Genomic DNA, 14495 nt, shown 5'->3' with positions numbered 1-14495 from the left:
AAAGTCCTTGGCTAGTATAAGCATTACCTAGCAACAGCTAGGTAACTGTTGATAACTAGGTGCGTTATCAATTTTGTTCTCATCCTAAATCCAAAACACAGCACTGTACCAGCTACTAGGAAGGAAATTAACTCTATCCCTGCCGAAACCAGGACAGATGGATTCCATACACATTTTTTTTCCCAATTTAACAAATTAGGCTTAGCACTGCTAGCAAGACGCGTAATCTCTTCTAATGTGCATGATAGACTCACCAGATAATCTTGGATCTGGATTATTGTGACAGAAGAACAATTTTGGTACATTTGAAAACCTCACACGTCTTTGGCTGAATACAAGTTGATGACTCACGGTGGTCTGAAAACAGCATTACTTCTTAATACTAAAATTGTCAAGAGTTCACTGAAATGAGTGAGAAGAATGGCTGAGTATGAAACCCATTTGGAAAGGATAATAAATGAATATTTACTAGAATTATGCAGTGATGGTGAAGTGATTCTTAAATTCAAGCGGAAGACCTTTAACTTGGTTGTGATTAAAAGGATTATTGTGGCAGATACTGCCATCGTAGTTTGGATGATGATTCAGACTGCATGCTTACCATGAGCATCTATTTTCAGCTTTAGGGTCCAGGAGAACAAAATAATGGTGTTAACTAGATGGAGAAGAGTTTTCTTCTAACATGGCAGCTGGCACTGGTCTGACAAAGGCTCTGCTTGCTTCGTTCCATAAATTAATCCAACCAACTCATTAGGACTGGCAGGCAGAATTTCAAGTATACAAAATCGTAATCATTTTTCAATATAAATTTTAACAATTTTTTTTTTCCTGCATGGCCTAAATTTACTGTGTTTGTGTGATGCAGGATTTCTGCAGGAGTCCATGAAATTACTCTTTTGGATGCTAATTCAGTCTTAATTTTTATGTTCTTATGTCTTCTGAATATGACAGATAACACATAGGAAGTATATGATAAAAATGCCAAAAGACTTAAAAACTTTCGGAAGCTTTAGAGTCAGGGTGGACTATCTAGTTTACCCAGTGTTTATACTAGGGTGCTGAGATGCTTCTCTTTTCAGGCAAGAGATTTGAGTGTTGATTTTTCCAGGGCTTATGCTAGTGCTTTAAGTTAGGCACCCAGTTAATCACTTTGTGGAATGAAGGCCATAAAAAACAGTAGTGCTAAATAGCCCATCCACTGTATGTAGTGTAATCAAATAAAACGGGTAACTAAAAAGGAGAAAGATGGCAGTTCTCATTTTGTTCTCCCCACATAAGAGAATTCACAACAACAAATGGAAATGCTGCCCAGCTAGGAGACTAGAAGCTGTTCTTGAACACACTTGTTCTTTTTTCATAGCTGAACTTTTGTTGAAATGTTTTATCTTTCCTTTCTCTAGGCAGTGCAACTCAGGTGCTAAAGGAATGGAATATGACAGGGAAAAAGAAGGTAAGAACTTGCTCTTTGAGAATCAAAGCATTCAGACCATTTATCAGCTGTCTGTAGTTGAATGTAGTACTCTGTCTGCCTTTGCTAACATAGGTGACTTCATTCACACCTGTAGTCAGAATACTTGAAAGCAAATGTGTGTATTATTTTTAATCCTGTTCATCTGTTGCTGTCTCTCCAGCCCAGTGTCCCAGAGAGAATTTCTGGGACAGCACGAGTGTGTACATGTGTGTGGGAGCCAGACCCTGGACAAGTACAGAACGAATCCCAAAACAGCCCATGTGCAGAAACACTTTTAATAAGCAGTTGTACCCTGGATAGTCACAGCCACTTACAGTGCTAGTTTTTGCTGCCAGGTGTAAAAATAACTTATGCATAGGAGTCATCCATTAGGAGTCGTGCATTAGTGACACTATCAAGTCAGATGCTTCAAGTATGTATTTGGGATATGATCTTCATGCTTATGTTATCTCCAAGCCGGAGCTGTACCAGGAGGCTGCCCTGTAAGTCACTGTCATGGAGGCTCCTCTTTATGGTTGGGAGAGCTACAGTAGCAGTGGCCAGCCTATGTCCTCTGTGATCACTTTCTACCTGATCAGAGTGATGCCTTAAGGGTTTGTCTGTGTTACTGCGTGGATGTCCCCTGGATGGTTAGGAACTGCTTGTCCTAAGTGACTGCAAACATTTTGAGCAGCATCTTAGCGGAGGCTCTGTTACCATTTTGCAATGCAAGTATTTTGTGTGGAAGGAAAGGAGAAACCAGTTTGGGGCTTCAGGTTTTATTTGAAACGGTTTATATATTCAGCTGAACAGATGCAATGTATTGTATAGCACAGCATGGCCTGTAAATTGCATTACACTGATGTCACTTGTATGGCATTTTAAGAGCATGAACAACTTACTAATTATATTTTGAGTTTATATGAGTTGTGCTGAGTGATGTGTCTGTTCTTGCAATATTTCTCCGTTTAGAACAATAGGAGAAAAAGAAGCAAATCTAAACAGCACCAAGGCAATAAAGATCCTAAAAACCAGAATGGTGGACCTGAGAAGGCATCTCAAGAGCCCCAGGGAATATATGACTGCCATCTGAATGGATGCTCTAAGGACAACTCTTGCAGTGGTTCTGCCAATCAGAAACTGGAAGCCACTTCTCTTGAGAACAAAGGCTCAGGATTTTTAGAGTCAGCGCTGGTCTGTCCAGAAATCACAGGTCAGTTCATCTGGCACAAGACACCCTTTTAACTGGCAATAGCCAAGCCTCCATTTACATAAAGATTATGGTATTTTTATTGCCGTGAAGAAGAATATAATAAAAAGAAGTTGGGGAGAGGTGTTTGTGCAAAATAATGCACATAGCTATTAAAATCATGCAGGTAGGTCTGTATCTGGGCACAATTCGCCTTGCAATATGTTTCCTTGCAAAATGTCTTTTTTTTCTAGAGACAAAAGGATCAAACTATGATTAGAGGCCCAGCCGATACAGAATATTACAGATATAAATACAGAAGAATGCAGGGTTAGAAAATGGCTTGAGTGTTAAATGGTGACAGAAGCAATGAAGTCCCTCATCTGGAGCAAAGTCATCTGAGCAGTATGATCTTGTGGCATATTACAGGATTTCTTTATTGCCTAGTCCAGACTAGTCCATTTTTTCTCTTCCTCATCTTCCCTGAATAGGCTTGTCGCAGTAGATCTCCACTGGCTTTCCCTAACAGGGGAGGGAGGGCCTTTGTTGAGGGAAGGCAGTCTGATAGCCTTTCAGTACACACAGGTTTCTGCTGGGGTCTAGATACTGATTCTGAAACTCTGGGGGACAGTAACACAGAAAGCTCTTCTCCACTGGGTTGTAGTAGATACAGAGTTATGATTATAGCAACATCAGTGAAAACAAACCTTCTCCTCTGGGGGAGAAGCTCTGTGAAAGCTTTTGCCTTCAAGTATCCTTTCATAAAGCTCGTATTTAATTGCTGCCAGTACTGGTAATGGTTTTTCAGCTCTTCACACTTCAAACTTCTGACAGCCCTAGATTATCACTGCTGTTAGTATTTTCTTTCTGTCTTAAGCAGTATGTAAGACTGCATTAAAAGAACTTTCCCTGAAATCCCTTTTTCTGTGTTTGCAAATACAGCTCTCAAACCTCATTTTAAAGGAATGTGCCAAATGGATGATTGTCCTGAAATTAATTCTCTGCTGCTTCCAGATGACGTTGGTGCCAGCGTCTGGTCAATTAAATGAAAACTCTGCAACCTATAGCAGCCAAATAGACGAACTACTTACCAAGAAGTTTTGTCATAAGAGTTTGGTGCCTTGCAAAGGATCAGAGATACTCTTCCCGCCCTTGCTAAAAACTTCCACTTACTTTGGATAGAATATGCCATAAGCCAGAAAATTCTGCATTTCCATAATACTAAAAGCATTCTTGCTACTTATTATGCAAGATGTAAACATTTGTGGTATAAATATATGTCAAGCTCCCATGTCAAACTTCTTAGAATTGCTTTTTTTGAAACAATACATGCATGAATAAAGATTCATAGACTGAATTGTCCATGTATGGGGAGTGTTTTCTAAGGAGTAACAGACCTGAATGCAGTAAGAGTACCCATGCTTTTAGTGATCTTTTTCTGTGGCATTGGGATTGAGTCCTTTTTTTTCCTCTTTGACATGATACAGTGTAGAGTTGTACATACCAAGGGCAAAAAGTATCTCAGAATTTTTCTTTGCTTTTACAAGTGACAAATGAGATATTACCCTAGCTTTACAATTTATAAACTTTTCCACATATCCCCTGTTTCAAAAACAGGGGAGAGAGGGAGAAAATAAAAGAAAAAGGTGGAAAAGAAAGGAAAGGAAATGGAGAGAAAGGAAAACCTGAAACTTTAATATTCAAGTTTCCCTTGCATAGTAAAAAAAGTTCCTGACAATTTGTTTAATACAGAGAAGGAAAGAGTTTCTTCTTCACTTCCAGTTGCACTGGAATCCTTGTCTTTGCAGCCAGTATAATAGCTACATTTTTAAGGTCAAAAGCCACCTATGTATTGTTAAATTTGTGCTGAAGTGCATGGAACTAAATAGAAGGGTGATTAGGATCCCTCAGGGGCCAGCAGCTGCACCCTTGTGGTTTCTGAGCAAGTCAGACAGACTGTTCTAAAGCAGTTTGAAATGCTGAAGTGAGTCCAAAGTGCACCCGTTTCATATTGCTCCTTCTTGTGTTGTAATCTCCTTTGTTTTGCCCTTGTCTGGCTTGTTTGTTTTGGTTCCTTCCCTATCAAATTAATGTTACTGTAGTCATTTGACTGCCACCTTCACACAGCTCACAGCTTAGAAGGTTCATAGTCAGGTGTCTGCTGACAGTCCCTTACGCTTTCCTCCCCATGGGGAACATGAGGTTGGAGCTTTGCTTATACCAACTCACAGTCTGTGAGATTAGGTCTTTCAGAGCCATAAAATCCTGGCTGCCTGGAAGGGACTTCAGGGACCAGAAGGGAGGATGCAGTGTAGCTAGTGTTTCTCCATAATGCGTCCCATGCTAGAAAATGATAGGGGAGAACATGCGGCTATTAACTTTAGTTCAGGTCTGCTTATTTCTTGCTGTTATTCTATCTTTCTTTTTCCAAGAAGTCTTTAGTTGCTTTTTTGTGTGATGGTTTCCCACAGGGAATCAAGACCTGCTAGAGAAAATGAAGCACAGAATTCAAGGCCCTGGAAAGCCAAATTGCCTCATCATGGAGGGCCTTAGGGAGTGTTTCACTTAATTATGAGTCAGTTCAGGGGCTCTCCCTCAATATCTTGAAGAGGAAAAGGCCCCCAATAAACCAGATTACTTCAAAATCGTGACCAGAACAAACCCTCCAACTCTCCTTCTTAGAGCCCTTGGCAACGCAGGATCTGAAGGACTTACAGCTACCGTTTCTGTGCATGCCCTTGTAAAGAAGGGGCATGAATGCACTGAAAGGATATTTAACGCTGCCTTGCCATGCTATTACTTTTGCAGGGTCTTGGGTAAAACCAGATACAAATCGGGTACTGATCTCTCTCCTAGTTTTTTAAATTGTTTTTCATGTAGGATGATTTTTAGTGAATCCTTCAAACTTTCTGTTTATATCTCAAGGGAGGTGTTTTTTTTTCTTTCAGCCGAAGAATCCCTTGAGTTTCACTTTATTTAAAAGGTTTTGAATGGCAAGCTGTTATAAAAAGATAAACCACTCATTTTGAAGATGGCAGCTCAGCAGATATCAAAGCAAGTTTATTTGGGCTGCTGCCATTACTAGCAGGTCTGGTAATACTTGATGGTCAATACAGCGGAGGTCACACATTAGACTAGTGCTGAAGTTCCAAGCCACCACGTACTGAACCCTGCAACAGTTTACTTGTAGGTACTATTACCCAACCTTTGAATTCTCTTTCAAGTATTTGAGACAGACTTTGTCCCTAGATTTTGTTATACGTTTCTTAGCTGGCCCAAGTCTTCAGAGATTTGATGCAAACTTTCTCAATCTATTTTTAATTGTGTTGATTGTCCTCAAGCAAATTTGAAAGTTCAGTTGCAGCACACTAAGGTATTGTTTGCGAGGCTATGTTGGTCACCTTGCTGCTGGGTTTCAAAGTAGCTCGTGTCATTTTGGAAGAAACAGCGTCAAAGTATATCGCAGACAAAAGATGATTAAAAAGTTTTTAGAGTATAACCATTGTTCTAGATGACTTTCTTTGGGCAAAAAGCTGTCAGTTTGTCATTTGTCTTGACAAGTATACCAAAGCTGCTAATTAAATGCAGTAAATAACAATTTTGCACTTCAACAACAAATTTCAAAAGATCTAATCTTGGGAACAGAACCCAATAGCCTTGGCCTTTCTCTATAGCTTAGCTGATAGACCGCTTGTTTCTAACTATCTGTTGGAGTTGTTTAGCAAGGTCAGCCTCAACTGGCAGTAGAAAGAACATTCTTTATAAATCAAAGCTATCAGTGTTAGTGTGAGATGCAGCCAGGGTTGCACGAGGTTAACGGCACTTATATTGCTCAGGACAGAGTTCCTTGCTGTGTGTGAGACTGGTATCTGCATTGATATGTTCAGAGTGCTGCATACCTGGTGTTTCTTGCTTTCACAGATAGGCAAGTTTCTTTAACTTCTTTAGCTATTTTCTTACATACTATTTTATGTAAGATACTTCTTCTGTTTGCAGACTCACCTTTTAAAGCCCATAAACAAAAGCTGTTTTAGAAGTGTGGGCACTGATGTTCCTCCTTGCTCCTCTGGCGTTATGTGATTGCCATGGAAACATACCAAGATGTACTCTACACCCATCCTAGTGCCCAGCCAGGGCACAAAGAAGTCACTAGTTGATATCCTGGAGCTGTCCAGGTGGTATCCCTCAGTCCCAACAGTGTTAATCCCACTCCGTGGTTTTACAATCCAGCTGTTAATCTGACAAGCCCCTTTTCTCCAGACATCACACAACATCAGCTGAATAAAGTGATGCATAAAGAGCATCTTCAGAACAAACTATCATTCATTCATCAAAGTGAGTACAAAGATTAGAAAAATGAGTTAACGCAACAAATCATTTTCTATGCATGTTTCCTTAACTAAAATTCACAGTGGCAGTAATAGCTGGCCTTACCTGTCAGTTTTCATAGCCATTCTTTGGCTGCTTGTCCCTCTGTTATGATGCTGATATCTTGAATCCCTTTGGAGTCTTGGAAAGAGTAAACCAGGTTGTCTTGTGGCAGCCAAACAGGCTTGGGCATTGTTATCTTACCCGTCTGAAGCTGTTGAACCCAGGAGCCTAATCTTTGACGTTGTTTCATTTCCTGCTTGGTCCCTCTTAGCAGCTGCTTTTGATAGAAATCTGTAGTCAGGCAAGGTAAGTATTTCAGGTAGGAATGTTAATTAACCAGTGCTTTTAAAATGCTGATTAAAAGATGAATGTTTTTTGTGTGAGGTAGAGATAGGTATATATATTATATAGGTAGGCAGTAATAGCTGGCCTTACCTGTCAGTTTTCATAGCCATTCTTTGGCTGCTTGTCCCTCTGTTATGATGCTGATATCTTGAATCCCTTTGGAGTCTTGGAAAGAGTAAACCAGGTTGTCTTGTGGCAGCCAAACAGGCTTGGGCATTGTTATCTTACCCGTCTGAAGCTGTTGAACCCAGGAGCCTAATCTTTGACGTTGTTTCATTTCCTGCTTGGTCCCTCTTAGCAGCTGCTTTTGATAGAAATCTGTAGTCAGGCAAGGTAAGTATTTCAGGTAGGAATGTTAATTAACCAGTGCTTTTAAAATGCTGATTAAAAGATGAATGTTTTTTGTGTGAGGTAGAGATAGGTATATATATATATATAGGTATATCTCAACATTAAAGTCTCATGCTTTCCATAGCAGACTTCCTTTCTAGTTCTGTTCTCTTAATATTTGGGCAAAGATTACAATTGGTAGTATGCTTTCTATGTTATGAGGTATTTTTTCATATCACCATGGAAGAGTTGATTTTTTTATGGGTTTTTCTTTTTAGACTGTTGAAACAGTTGTGTTCAGGTTAGTGTTTAATAACCAAAACCATTTTGTTTCTGTTCTGTCACTGCTTTCCGAGGTTCTGTAGAATGTGTGCCAGTGAAAAAAAACAAACTTACTTGTCATTCAGACTGAACAATAAGGCTTCATATCTTTCTTAATCTTATAACACCCTGTTTTTCTACCTTGATGTTTTCTTGCAGACAAAGAACGAGAACACCAGAGAGTATCTGTGGAATTAAACCCAAAGACTATGAATGGAGTAGAACAGCATGAGTCTCTTCAGTCATCAGTTCAACTCCAGTGTAACCTAGGCAGGCCAAAGTCAAAATCTTCTTCAGTTAAATCGTACAATGCTACAACCCAACTTGAAACAAAGACAGATGATTCAGTCAAAAGAAGAGGTAAATTGGATCCCTGGTTGCTGTGTGCTGAGGTGATCAGACAACTGAGGCCTCTGGGAAAAAAAAAAGCACATATGTGAAGAAGAGATGTGTTGGAAAGTGAGAGCAGAATCATGTTCAGTGTAACAGAAATTAGTAGAACAATTTATGGTCTATTTAACATTTTATTGAATGAAATTGAAAATAATTTGAATTAATAGTGCTGTTTTAACATTTATTTGATTTGGGGAATGAATTTGAGCAAACATGTTTAGAAACTGAAGAGCACTACAGAAGGACTATGGAAAAATTGGATTTATGGACTTCAGTAGGATAACTGCTTCATCCTAATCTGGGCAAATAACACGTTGAACTATTTCTGCTCCCTCATTCAGAAAAGCCGAAACCAGCTTTCTGACTTCTATGCAATTTTTGTTTTCTATTTTAGGGCCAAACATTGAAAAATCAGTAAAAGACCTGCAGCGTTGCACTGTTTCTCTAACCAGATATCGTATGATGATCAAAGAGGAAGTGGATAATTCAGTGAAGAAGATCAAAGCTGCTTTTGCAGAGTTACACAGCTGGTAGGTAAATCAGCTTGAGGTCCATCCACACCACCTGAGAAAAGAGGGGCTAATCAGGCCACTGGCATTGGTGGGGAGGGGTCACTTACACCCTGTTTGTTTGCAGCATTTGGTTTCATCAAAAAAATATGTGGTGCCATTAAGTAACTCTTCACCAACCAGGAAGTAATATATGCATAAGTGTATGTTTACATACATAAAGGGAGACAAAACTTTGTTCTTTGAAAAAAATCTCACTATGGTTTTTTTTTCCTAAGTGATCCATCTTGACCTAATTTCTTTTTATCAAGTTCAGTGGCAGCATATCTGAGCAAATGAAAGCTTTTTCAAAAATCCTGTCTGTGGGGTTTTCTGAAGTCTCTTTTACCTTCTTTAAATCTCTTCTTTTTATTTTTTTCTTTTTTTTTTTTTTTTTTCTTCTCCCCCAGCCAGTCCTTTACTGTCTCTTCATATCCCACCATCTTTTGCTTCTTATCCCACCATTCCTTTTTTTTTCTTTCCCTCATAGTTTCTTCTAACTTTCCCATCCATCACTTCATTTCCAGTTCTCATCTCTAGTTCATTCTTTTTCCTCATTGTTTTATCTCTCCTTTTTTTCTAAATTTTTTCCATATAATTATAAGGTTGGTTATTCCTGTTCTTCAGCATATATGTCTACACCCTTTGAAAACTTGTAGCAGAAATAATTGCTGTAATAGCAAGTTGCATATTTTGTATATACTTGTCATAGAAAAATATTTTCTGGTTTGAGTTTTACTCAGCCTTTTATTAAGCATAGATGCCATATAAAACCTGTGTATTATACAGTGTTGCAGTAAACAGAAAAAATTGTATTAAAATGTACAAGATTTGGTTACAAATCACAGAAGAGTACAAAAAGCTTTCACCCCTAATTCGTCCACAATATTTGTCAGTATTTTTATGAGCATATTTTATGAAAGTGCTGTAGTATTGGCAGAAGTTTAACTCTGGACTTCAGTGGTGTATTCATTGTCTTCAATGATGCATCTAAAGTGACTTCAGTGCCGCTGGGGCTCCACTTCTGTATGAGCAGGAAGTCCAAGTGCTACTGAGCTGATTTTGTGGAAGATTCTGTTGCACTGAGCCACCAGTGTACCTTACTGTCTAGCAGTAAGGTTTCTGTCTCTGTACTCCAATGAACGTGGGCTGCAATCACCAGTTGTACTAAACTGTGTATTGCTGTCAGGAGTGCTCTGGAGCCAGTATAGTGATGTTTGCTTATGAACTAAAATGCAGTAATTGTATTGTTGGTATAGAAAAATTAAGTAAAGTTCACCAACACCTTGCACCTTTTTTTGGTAGTTCTCAGGGGTGTTTTCGTATGATTTTAGGAAACTTAAAATGTTTATGGTTTCTGCTAAGAAGGCCCTGACCTTTTCTCTGAGTAAACTCATAGTTGGGTCTCACTTGCTGTGTAGTTCTCACTCAAAATTTTTTTTTGTAACAGTGTTAAAAATATATAATGTCACTTACATGTCTAATCTTGTTTGCAGGCAGTCACAGTCAATTCAGTCTTTAAATGATAGTTGCTCTGGTCATGGAACAGGCTTAGAACTCTATCGTGATCTAAGAATGTGGGGGAAGTGCTATATTAGTAAATTCAGAACTGAAATTCTTCATTAGTCACGTTTTAGCTTGAAAAACACTAAAGTGTATTGCCTAACGCTAAAATGTGTTAATACGTGAGCTTAATAGGGGAAAAGACAAAATGACCCCAAAAGAGTATGTAAATTGAAGTAGACTTAAAATGATGAAAAACAGCCTGGAAAACTTTTGAATAGGCTTCATTTAATTTTACCTCCTACCAGCTTCAGTGCCTAAATCATTGGAGTGGAGTCTGCCAGAAGCTCTAGAATGCAACAGATCTGTGCTCTGAATATTCAGGCGTCACAAAGCAATTTCATGTGCGTAGTATACCATTGCAACAAGGACAGTATAATGGCAGGATATGTTTATGGAAATCTCAATGCGGGCTACATTGCTTTTGGCAGCTCATAAGCCTAATATTTAGGTTTTTCTTCAAATGAATGAAGGGAAAATTTGGTTTAAACAGTAAAATGCATGACTTAACATCATCTTTGCTAAAATTAAAACCAGTTTGGGGATATTTCATATGACCTTGTAGCTTAAATTCTGAAAAAGATGGGAAGAGCTGTCTTTAGCGCCTCATTTACAAAAACTTGCTGCCAACTGCTGTAGATTCACTGGATTTGAGTAGAAATCGCCAGAACCAGTGATACATACAGCTTCAGACCTCATACATCGTATTCCTGAACTGAACGATTTAGTTTGTGTTATTTACATAGCAGTTTCCTTGCTTCAAAGTTGAACAAAGCATCACTACTAGTAGCGGGAGGATAAGGTAATTAAGTGAGCACTCAACCTCTTGCATATTTATCACCCTCCTTGGGCATGGGAATTTCGCTGTGGCACAGTCAACTTGTCTATCAAGGGAAAATGAAGCAATTCAGCTAAACTGTTGCTCCCAGAATGCTATGGAGTAACCAAAAGCAAGGGCATGATAACGATATCTGGTCACCTTTGTGACAGTGATTCCAAAGCTTTTTGCAAGTTCTTCTCCCAGTTGCTGCTGGAGTGTGGACTGGTTGAGATGTACAACAGATAAACATACAACAGCAACTAAGTGCTGTCTGTGGTCAGAACTGCAGGGAATACTTGAATGGGCTCAATACCATAACCTACATGGGAGCTTAACTGGTTCCTGTTACACACAGCTGTCACCACCAAAGGGGTTTTAGTGAAGCTAAATGAAGTCAGAAGCTTTAATCTTGCATTGCAGCTGAATGCTGAAACACATACTACTTTCTGTTGTCTCTCTTGGGTTTGTTTTTCTTTTTCTTCCTTTGGCAATAGGATAAAAGACCCTTTTTGTGTCCTTTTTGCATTTACTATCAAGGTCAGAATCAAAACTGCATTTCAAGAGTCAGTAATCTTTTGGACTTTCTAATAATCTTTTTAAAATCTTTTCATGATTTTACCAATGTAGTGGTTTAACCCACAAAAAGAATGAAGAAATGCAAAGATAACATCATCTATCTTCCTCCTACCTCCACATAGCATATGAAACCATTATTATGGAGATAAATGAATAGCACATGTGGTCTAAGGTGTCCTGAAAGCTTCAGCAGAAAGATTCACAACAACTCCTCCTTTAGCAGCAGAAACTGTTGAGTGATAGTTGCCAGTGGAAGTCCATGTCTCTGGCTCAGTATTTCACAGCTTGACCTAACCGATGAAGGGAAGTCACTCCTGAACATGCTCAGTCAGTACTATGCTGCTATTTAAAAAGTCACCTATCTGGCAAAAATCTAAAAAAGGAGTGGTAGGGAGCAGGTGTGCTGTGAACACCTGTAAAAGCTTGGAAAAAAAAAATGCAGTGCTTGCTTCTGGATTTAACTTTTTACTTAAATGGGGCCAAAAAACAATCCCAGAAAGATGTTTATTTAAAAACACTGCAGTGGGCTCACTTTCTTAAAGAGCCTCCCAGGAGTTCCTGCCAACTGGAGTAATTCTCTGCGTGCTCAGAACAAGTGATAATGAGTTGCTTTTATGCAGTGCTTTTGCATGCCAGAAGACACCAGAGCATTTTACAGGCCATGGGCTGGACCAGGCAGGGTATTTTGCCCCACTCTGCGAGAAGTCTTTTGCAGTCTCCTGTGGATTGTGCTTCTGCTGTGACCTAGCACTCTTGTCACCCCTGTTCTTGCAGGGCTTTCTATGACATTGCTTTCCCCAAGGCTATGAGAGTGCTGTGCAGAGCAAGCTGCAGGGCACTGTTTCTCAAACTCGTATGTGCACCTGAAAGTTATGAGGAAGATCCTTTTAACAGTACCCCCTGAGCCAGTATCTCTCCTCATTGCATCCAGCTTTGGTGTATGGTTGTCAGGAATACCTTTCTGTGAGTGAGAACAGAAGCTGCTCCACTTATTGCTTGGATGTAAAACATGTCAGAGCATAGCCATGTCTCACAGTAGTGTAGGGCAAGGAAAAAAAGAATACCAAATAGTGCTTAAGTTGCAGGGAAAGGTCAGAAAAGCTAGATAAACTCCCCTCTCGCTAGAGTGCACTTGAGACATTTGTTGCCAAGATTAAAACCCGCATGCTATAATTGTGTTTCACTTTTTCACCAAGAGACTGAATAATGATCTTGGGGATAAAAAGAGAGCCCCAGGAAATCTGAGTGAAATGTATAGAGCACAAGAGGAGCCACAGTTCCTCATAACACCTCTTGCCAGATAATCATTTTCACATATTGGGCATCTGCACAGTCATATGGAGAACCAAAAGGAAACATCTGCTACTTGCCCATACAGTCTGCTTCCACCCAAAAATGGAAGATAGTCTGTAGGAAATAGTAAGGGCCAGGTTTAATTACACTGCATGCAGAACTGGACCAAAGAAAGACAAGCCTCCTCTGCTCTTTGCATCTCAAACACATTGGTATGTCCAATGCTTTATAAAGAGCATAAAAACCAACACAGTTGATGCTTTCTTTTTTTTGAGTGAACAAAAAGCAATTGAAAGCTCCACCATAGGCTGGATAAAAAATTGACTCTGCCGTAATGCTGGAAAAATGGAGTTTGGCAATACTAACAATTTTAAAATATATTAAAATACATTCAGGGAACAACTAGGAAGCATGTACTGTATATTTGGGGAAGATAAAGCAGTTTTTCTATTGTTTTCTAAGTGAAAGTCAAAGCAGAGGAGTGGTTGAATGGGGGAGGAAGCCATTTAAAAGAACATAGTTGTGTCTGTACTAACAGTGCTGGGTGATGAGCAATGCTGCCAGTGCTCACAGCTGAAGAGCAGTGAGTGAACACAGTCATCCCCTTTCTGGGACCCCTACTTGGCAAACTGTGAAGATAATGGTTTTCTGTTTCCCATAGCCCAGAATCAGTGGCACCAGATGAAGACCTGCCTGCCTGTGTTAGCGATGTGGTAGTTCAAAGCATGGGCAGATGGCTGGAAAGGCCAGGACTAGTATTGTTTTACACTAAACAGAGTTCCTGTGCTGTTTCTCTCTGCATTTCCAGGCAGTTCTCGTTAGCTTTCCGTGTCCACCAGCTGACCTTGGGTAGTCCCTATGCCTCTAAAGTACAGATTTTCAAATCCTCTTGCAGTTTGTTGTGGTATTTGTTTGCCCATCAGTCACATGATCCAGTCCATAACCTTGCCAGTGCAGAGAAGGAAAAAACAGTCTCCCAAGCATTTAGGTTTCCTCAGACCCAGCTGGGTTTTCAGGTACCTTCAAAGACCAGTCCTTTTACCAAGGCCCCTGGGCCCTGTCCCTACTGCCTGGGGGGTCTGGGAGGACCAGATCCAAGAGCTTTGGCCTCAGGCTGGCTACTTGCCTGCAGAGCTGCAGCACCCGGAGAGGGGCTGGTGCTTACTTTCTTCTCGCGACCTCCAGCAGTTTGGGATTACCCTTTCTGTGTATTAGTGAAGAGAACAGATGGAGCTCATGAAATTTGGGGGGGGGGGGGGGGGGGGGGGGAGGGTTTAATAAAATAAATAATTGTCC

General features: G+C 39.9%; 1 protein-coding gene across 1 annotated transcript in view; it reads left to right on the top strand.

Annotated features, from left to right (window-relative positions):
- SPATS2L (spermatogenesis associated serine rich 2 like) overlaps positions 1–14495 on the top strand; it is a 67431-nt gene that overhangs the window by 35214 nt on the left and 17722 nt on the right. The window contains exons 4-7 of the mRNA XM_009284673.1: positions 1401–1450; positions 2423–2663; positions 8166–8366; positions 8794–8929. Coding sequence (XP_009282948.1) covers positions 1401–1450; positions 2423–2663; positions 8166–8366; positions 8794–8929 — 628 coding nt within the window. The remainder of the gene's footprint in view (positions 1–1400; positions 1451–2422; positions 2664–8165; positions 8367–8793; positions 8930–14495) is intronic.

This window comes from Aptenodytes forsteri, unplaced genomic scaffold (genome assembly GCF_000699145.1).
Source record: "Aptenodytes forsteri isolate BGI_AS27 unplaced genomic scaffold, ASM69914v1 Scaffold183, whole genome shotgun sequence".
NCBI classification, from domain to species: domain Eukaryota; kingdom Metazoa; phylum Chordata; class Aves; order Sphenisciformes; family Spheniscidae; genus Aptenodytes; species Aptenodytes forsteri.
Note: the sequence above shows the minus strand (reverse complement) of the source record. Positions and strands in the feature narration are given on the sequence as shown.